Below are 9,032 nucleotides of genomic sequence, written 5' to 3'. Positions count from 1 at the left end.
GGCTTGAAACATTTTAAGTATATTATTATATCTTATACACACCAATGATATTATCAATACAATTTTTTCGGCAAAATTAAATTTAACCTACTGTAGTATAACTAATGCCTAATATTAAAATAAATTACTTTGATCACAATAATATCATAATGTATATTTAGTTACATTGCAGTAATCATTTTTCATATTTATGTACAACAATTTTACACCGTCAAATTCAAATTTAACACATCCGTTACATAACTTACACCTTATGTACAGCAAAGCGTTATCCACATACCCGGTTTTTTAAAAATGTACCTAAACTGAAATAGTAGTTTCCTGTGTAATTTTCCATAGTACCATTGATTATAAATACTATAGGTATTGACCTCATGCATACTAAGTAAGACGACAGTACTAGGGGTTTTGTATACATATTTTGATTTTTGACATGCTATTGTGGTTGATACTAACTTTAACTTAGACGATAGAGGTAAAGTTGGTATCAACCACAATAGCATGTCAAAAATCAAAATATGTATACAAAACATAGATGATAGAGATTGCAATAAAATATACAGTATCAGTTATTCATATATATGTATAAATATATTATATTTTATCAGAAATAAGTTAATAAAATACTGTTAATCTCAAAATATCTTTTTTTGCAAACATTTAATAAACATAAATATTTAAATATAACAAATCATAAGTTAAACTCGTGGTACAAAAATACATCTTAAAGTGATATTATGTCTGTTCCCAAAATCATTAATTTGTTGAATACTATGTAATGTGATATTAATATATTATAAATTATAATATACAAAAGGTTAAACATGAGTATAGTTTTGCATTGCATCAGTTGCCAAATCATTTTGTATATTTGTATAGATAAAATTGTATTATAAATTATCATAAGTAAAACACAATTTATTGTTCTAGCTTTTTTACAAAGCACCATTTATCAAGGTCTAAGTATAAAATAGTACACAATAAATTATACATTTTAAACAGTTAAAAAAAGTTTATGTTGAGTTATAATGTGATTAGGTTATCCATGTAAAAAAATACACCCAACAGTATTAAAAATAGTAGCTGATAACTTTTTTATTATAATAACACTATATCATAATATTATTATTTTGGGGAAGTTTCTATTGGTTTCTATCACGGCTATAGATGTATAGTCAATATTTTCTATCCTAACCTATATTAGAAAAATATGAATTCATAGAGAATATTAATATATTATTCAATTAGTCATTGTTCAGATTTACAAATTAGGAATGTATAAACAGTAAAACTTCGGTAAGATGGAAACCCCGGTATCACGAACAATTTTTTTGTTCCCGATTCAGATACATAATGAATGTGAACTCCGTCAAGTTCGGAAACTGTTAAGGGACCTGCTTGTGTGTATTTAATAAGGGGCAATATTTGGCAATAAGCAATTTTGTTGCCCCGCCCATGGCATTTGTGTTAGTCGTCAATAATGATTAGTGTGATTGTGATTGTGTGCGATTACCGTGTTATAAACACAAACAATGCATGCGCATATTTCAACAGTAACACCGACCAAAAATAATAGGCATAATTTTTTACTCAAAACACGTTTTACAGGAAAAACTCACGCATCATAGAGTAATCATGGTCTGATTTGATTAATTATTTAGTACGTTAGAAAGAGAAGAATTTTCTACAGGGCGCATTGGACTTTGATTTTTAATTTTGTTGCTTAAAACAAACATAATAAAAATAATAAAATATTGTGAAAATTGGTCATATTCAAAATCGTATTTTATGGTTTAGAAATAGAATTTTTGAAATCCAAGATCAATGCGCCCTGTAAGCCCTGTGCAGCCCCTTAAGCTGGAATAATTGGACAGTCCCGAGCGATTCTGTCTTAGCGAGGTTTTACTGTACATAAAAACATAGAACTGAAATGTATTTTTTCAATGGACACGAATCACTTTAAGATGCTCACATTCAATTATACCAAAGAACTCAATAAAATCCAAAAAGGAAAAAGTTCACACATTAAAAAAAAACATAAAATGCATAATGCATTAAAGAATTGTTCTCATATAAATTGTCTTCTCCAAAATCAAAACAAACAACAAACATTATAAGAATCCTACATGCGTTGTATTTCAAAAAGTTTCACTTCGGTATCATACCAAATAGGAGGATCAATGTTTCTAAAAAAAAAAAAACCATATGCATTTTAAATACATTTCTTAAAATTGAATCTGAAATTTCATTATTAATTATTATTATTATTATTATCAATACCTAAGAAATATAACAGCCCACATATAAGTTCGAAACCAAGCAGTTGTTCCTGGATTTGACTGATACTTCCTTATGAGTATTGGATGAGGGACTGGTAACAGTCCTACTAACGTACCATGTTGCAAGAACTTTAGTATTTCACTTTCATCCGTCAAACCTCTGCAAATATCACATATAATATGTTCATTATCCAGTATTAAAAATATCATTCAAAATATAATAATTAATAATCCATCTCTACAATGACAAATAATAAATTTAAACTCTTTGCAGGAAATAAAGGCATGGGTGAACAACAAAAAATTATTAATAAATCATTATACTTGTCTATGCATATTTTTTCCACTTGAGGCACTAGCACTTGCAGTAACCTCATGATTGTTTGCAATGGCAGCTTTTCCTTCCAAGATCGTACCCATTCTGTGGTCGGAGCCCATTCAGCATCATTCTAGACATGTGTATACACACAGTTAAAGGTTAAAACACAAACAACAAGTCAACACATAAGTATACAATCATGGTTTCAATGGTTTTTCATTTTCATTATCTATAATGATTGATGGCCATTGGTCATCAAGTAAAAAATACTAAATAATATTACCTAATATCTTAATACTTTACTACATTATCATTTAATTAAACATTCTTCAAATATCTGATAGAAACTACTAAAAGTCTAATGTAATAAACACAAGAATATTAGTTTAATAATTGTTTTAATAATCTATATAATTTTAAAAAAACAGCACAAATATCATGCGAGATTAAACTGTTGTATCAATATTTTAAGCTTTTAATTATATTATGTGAAAAAGTTAAAACCTTAGGCGACGATGTTGTTGGAGAGCAATCTCCTTGGTTAGAAGATTGTTTCATAAATTCCTTTGTCATGCCATTAGAGGTAACCAGTTCAGCGGGTAATGTTAAGTTTCCCGGATGAGCACTTTCACGTTCTGTTATTTTCATTACGCCTGACATTCATTACATTACACCCAGTTAGCAAAGGCAGAAAAATGCATGTTATAATTTAGTAGCACTTAAAGAAAATAATTAGAGTCCGGCTTTGTTAAGAGCCACAAATTGTGATCAAATTTGTTTACACCTTAGAATGGATATAAATAAGTTATTTTGCATATTATAAAGCAATATTACCAATTATTACAATTTATATTTTACAAGTAATCACCAACTATATCAAGTACTCTATTTTAATTCCATACTTTAATAATTTTAAGAGCATATTAAGTTAGGTAAATAATATTAGGTTTTAGAATGCTTGAGCTTTTCAACAGTTAAAAAGACCAGACTCTAGTTATAAAATGGTATCATGGTTAGTTGGTTGTAAACAGTCTTCTTACCAGGAGTATCTGGAAGTGTGGCATTAAGAGTTCCAGGCTCTGCGGGCAATGCAGGTGTAGATCCCTCCATACTTGGTGTTTCAGTAGCAGCTGTAAGACTAATAGAGCTAGTGGCTTGCATATTTCTCTTTGCCTTTTTAGTTAGAGATTTGATAATAGTACTGTAATCAGTTGGCAAGTTTGCTAAACTATGAAAAACTTGTCTCTTACGTATAATTGTATATACTAAATTTGAATTACCTAATGAAAAAAAAATAAGATTAACATATTATCCTTATGTGAAGCACTAAGTACTAACCATCAAATTGATATTGTATGATATTATTGAAAATCTCCAATAAGAAAAAAGCAAGATGGTTGGCAGATGGCGAAGAAAATAAAAACCAAGGAGTTGTAAATGCATCCACTAAATGCAAAAGCTTTGTACTCGACACCATTGACAGAGTTTTTAAATACGGAGACACTGTAAACAAAATACTATACAAATTATTCACAAAATTATTGTAAATCTAAAGCTAACACATGATAATTTTGGTAAATTAATTATTATTTATATAATCATAACTTTTTCTTTACGTTATGTAATATTTAAGACAATTTTATTACATATTTTTTTGTTCACAGATATTATTATAATACTATAATAATTAATTACAGACCATTCACTAAGATTGTTAGGAGACAGTCAAAGAGCGGTTGCATTCTATTATGTCCAGTTGTGATTATCTTATGAAAAACAACAATAAGAAGATCTGCATGTGTACCACTGAACACTGGTATGTCCATGGGTATTGTTGTAGTGTATGGCTTGTTGAGACGTACTCCAAAATTCCTCTCACCACTAAGTAATAACAAAATAAATACCCCAATGTGCATAAGACCAATTCGAGCTGAAAAATAAAATAACTAAAATGTTTAACTGAAACATAAACATTGAGGAATTTTATATTTTTGTTGTCACTTACATTGATCTGCTCTGGAATCATTTAAATGATACAAAATTGGTACTAAAACATCAAGGACATCACTACTTTTGAGTACAAAATATAGAAATTTCTGTATAAAATTAATAAGCAGTTAATTAATTTAAACATTTTCACTATAAATCAAGATAGTTTAAACATTTACTTTATTAAATTCACATATTTTCCAAAAGAATATCAACAGCTCTTGATGAAATTGCACTTTTTTGGTGGAATGTGGAAGATAAGTCTGTCGTAGAGGGTTCATTAACAACCTTGTAAATCCACTCAAAATAAATGAAAAGTCTTCATCTCGATGGACTCTTGATAAATAATTAATAAACAAATTGTCTATGGCAGCTTCATCATTCTTCAACAAACACAGTATAATAAATATATAAAATACATTGTATAATTTATTGATATATACCTGTTGCACATCAGAATCTAAAGCGACAATAATGATTTGTAGACACATATCAACTAATGGTTCAGATGTGTCAGCAAATAGAAGATGATTGTATGGAACACCCATGCCAATAGGATCGTAACCGCACACAGTGTTCAAAAGAGATGTAAGCATAGGCAATGCATGGCGATTTTCAGCTGAGGTTACATATTGTACCCACCTATTACCATCTATAATGTATAATATATTCATATTAAAAATAAGAACTTAATCAAAATATTGGATGATGTTTAATAAGTGGACACTATACTTTCATTCATTATTTTTGTCTTACAAGTGCATAGCACAGGAAATTTACATACAGCGGCTTACGTTTAGTTTCGTTAATTTTAATATTAGAGTGAATTGACCTATTATCAAACTACTCAAACATTAAGGTAACATTATTGACAATATATTTTGTTGAAAAAAGTGTTTTACTGATATTTTTATTTTTGAGCAAGTTATGAACATTTTTAAATTGTAATATTTTACACATTAAATTGAACCATTTATTTGAGAAACGACATAAGTCACAAAAATGTGATTTGGAGATAAGAAGAAAAAACTGTTTTTACGCTACTAGTGATATATGGTAGAAAACAGTGAAATCTAATGGATAGAACTCTGCAGATACACATAAAAAAAAATGTATTTGATTTGGCCTTATGGGGGGGGGGGGGGGGGCATTTGAAGTTTCTGGACGTACGTTGTATTTACATTTATACTCAAATAAGCCAAGTCGGCCTAATTACGACTTTAAAATATTATTTTAATTTTTCAAGTCCAGGACTTACGTTGTTCTCTTTCATACTGGTTATTTACAGTAGTGAAACAGTCTTAAAAATTAAAATTAAATATTTTTTTTGCAAATGTTCACACATGATCTGTTTGATCATTTGATAATACATTCCACGCATTAACTCAATTTGTGACTTACGTCGTTTCTCAAATAAATGGTTCATTTATAACATTCACCAACACAGCCTAATATGAATATCTAAACATATATTTTCTATGTTAATGAATTATGAAGTTGTAAGACGGAGACAACAAATACAGGTATAGCATCCTTACAAGCCACTTTACTTTGATTCGGTGAATAAATAGCTTGACTGAAACACGTCAACAGTAAACGCAGTAGTTCGGTGCGATTTGATTCAAAAGTCGCATTTTTTACAGGAGATTGTGCAAAACCCACTCCTTTTTCCCAAATGTATTCACAGCTATCTACAGCATGTAAATCTTCTGCTTTATCCTAGAAGAATATGTCATGTAATTATTACAATCAAAATTGTAAATTAATAATTACAAACTTACATGTTTTATCAACATACATTTTAAATTGGAACTTACACATCAGTAATCTGGTAATGAATTTACGCACAACGGTACATCAATTTTTTTCCCTTAGTTCAGTTCTACCAAACCACTGTATTTTATAATCATTATCTATCCCTTATCAGACTGTTTTCCATTATGGTATTAAGGAAGTATGGGTTGGTCTCTCTGAATACTCTTTAAAAATACTCAAGGTATAGCAGAATAAGGTAATTAGAATTTGTCAGGGAGAGCATAGCCTAGTTGATTCTACTCTACAAAATTACAGAGAACCTATAAAGTAATGCCTTTTAATATTTTGTAATCCTGTGGCTGGTTAAGAAACAAAAGAAATTGTAGAGCATATGACGCAACAGTAAATTATTTAAAAACTAGTTTTGGTTAAAAATGTCTAGACTATCCTGGTCTGGTATGTTTTAAGTCCATGAATTTGGAAACTAAGATAGACGTATGCTCTATTTCATATAACCATACAAAGAAATGTGTCAATAGGTGGATAATATTAAATTTGAATAATACTATTTTAAGTACCTAATTTATAATTTTAGTAATAATATCAACCACAACCTCTCTTCTTTTTTAAAATTTTTAATTTGTTTAGATCTTATTATGTTTTCTTGGTTCACTTGTAGTTGTAGTTAAGTTATGAATTAATTAGATCAACCATGTAACTTTATCCGTATTGAGATGTATTTTGTTATTACTATTGCTTATTTAGATATGATAAGAACTTTTTTTTTTTTTAGTAATTTACAATCTATACAACATTATGTACAATGAGCAAATAGGATATTTAATAATATAAAGTAACAGAATTTAACATTTGTGGGCAGGCACTCAGCAGCACCACCCGACCGAAAACATTTTAGATGTCGTGGTTTTTTTTTTTATTTTTTTTATTTTAGTAGGTCTCTAGGCCACTGTCTTTTGATTCTTCTAATTACATTGCCAGGAAGTGAGGTGGAAGAAAGTTGCTTTATTAATGGATTACTGCGAGAGTTTAAGTTGGAGTAAAATTTAGAGGGCCCATCTTTTTGCCCACAAGCTGATCATATTTAAATGGTTTTGGATCATTTCACTGGCTGTGACGTGGCTTTCGTGGGAGGCGGTTATTAGCGTGTCATCAACGTATGTGCCTAAAGATGTATAAAATTTCTTGGGTATGTCATGAGTGAAAATCGAGTAAAGGAATGGAGCAATGTCACTTCCTTGTGGGACTCCAGCTCTAATAGTGTAACGGGTTGAGTAGGTGTTGTTTAGGCAAACAGTAAAGAAACGATTTGACAGATATGATTTTATCAAGAGGAAAAGAGGGGCGGGTAAGAACTTTTTAAGTTTGTACATTAGTCCGTCGTGCCAAACCAGAGGCTTGGGAGATGATAAGAACTTAAATTTCTTTTTTATGAAACATAATTCTCCATTACAATTTTTCTTAAAAGAGATTGACAAAACGCTGGAATTGTATATTTTAATTTATAGTTTTGCACATTTCTAAATTTAAAAAAAAAAATTGAAGATTTCATTAAACTTAAGTATACAAAAGTGAAAAGTGCATGATTTTATGATTTATGTTAGTTTGATATTTAATATTGTAATTAATATAATCATTTTAGAGACAGCTAGAAATGTTTTAAATTATGACAGTTTTTCCAATTAAAATAAGCAACTGAAACTTACCGGACCGTTTTTACGATTGGATGCGACTGTAAAATCTGGGCAAAACAATAAATCCTGAAAACAAAATCTATAAATATCTTAAAAAACTGGAAATTCTATTATTGGATTACATACACATATAGCACTACACAACGAATGTGCCAATGGTATGGGCGGATCTCCTTTGCCGGCCGGCAAGCTGGACCAGAATATGTTTTCCCAGTCTGGTTCCTCAAAGACATATGGGAGAACTCTGGTCAATAGTCGTGAGCAGTTCAAGACTGGTAGGTATAACCGAAAAAAATAAAATAATAAAGTAAATAAACAACAATATTGCAATTTAATTTGGGTAATCTAGTGATACAAAAGTAAGTATTCACCTGTATTTTGATCTTGTTGTGTCCGACAGCTGTTTTCCACAGCCTTGACAAACTTCTCGACTGCTTTGTAGCATAGCGTGGCCAAATTAGCAGGTACATCCTCCCTGAGTAGCCGGATCTCGGCAGCCGGCACAAGAGTAAACACGTCCTGCACATTAGTGACGGTCTCCGACCAGAACTGATCCCAGAAATCGTTGTCCTCAGCACTGATGGTCTGTGTACGAACATGGAGACGCGGTTAAAACACACACCTACCCACATCACGGTTTGAACTTACCTGGGTCTTGGACGTCAGCTGAACAACGGCTTTTCGGAATACCAGTTTGGTGTCAGCGTTGCCCATTTCTGGCTTTTTTGTATCCGCGGGTGGTGGTGGATTTTAGTGTAGGCGGTGGTCGTTTCAGGGGATGCGGGTCACAACGGTCCCACCGACGTCAATGTCGTTGTCACTATGTCGAGGGACGTGGGAATGTAAACATTTTTATTTCTACAGTTATTATATTGTTAATTATTGTTGTTAATTATAATTTAATAGTCCATCCGAATTCGGTGTTCGTCTTGTTCCGATTTCGGTTATCGAAGACGACGACGACGACAATAATAATAA

General features: G+C 30.7%; 1 protein-coding gene across 1 annotated transcript; it reads right to left on the bottom strand.

The window, feature by feature from the left end:
- Positions 1 to 589: 589 nt before the first annotated feature.
- On the bottom strand, positions 590 to 9,032 carry LOC132949892 (protein HID1). The gene is made up of 15 exons (XM_061021008.1): positions 8,703 to 9,032; positions 8,426 to 8,639; positions 8,181 to 8,326; positions 8,067 to 8,120; positions 6,138 to 6,306; positions 5,031 to 5,239; positions 4,767 to 4,970; positions 4,604 to 4,694; positions 4,298 to 4,528; positions 3,937 to 4,101; positions 3,639 to 3,878; positions 3,103 to 3,251; positions 2,604 to 2,728; positions 2,281 to 2,439; positions 590 to 2,186 (listed from the first exon to the last, which is right to left on the bottom strand). Exons 1-15 carry the CDS (start codon positions 8,766 to 8,768, stop codon positions 2,123 to 2,125), a joined length of 2,286 nt encoding a protein of 761 aa, XP_060876991.1. The 5' UTR covers positions 8,769 to 9,032; the 3' UTR covers positions 590 to 2,122.

The sequence above is a fragment of the Metopolophium dirhodum genome, chromosome 8, assembly GCF_019925205.1.
Source record: "Metopolophium dirhodum isolate CAU chromosome 8, ASM1992520v1, whole genome shotgun sequence".
NCBI lineage: Eukaryota > Metazoa > Arthropoda > Insecta > Hemiptera > Aphididae > Metopolophium > Metopolophium dirhodum.
Note: the sequence above shows the minus strand (reverse complement) of the source record. Positions and strands in the feature narration are given on the sequence as shown.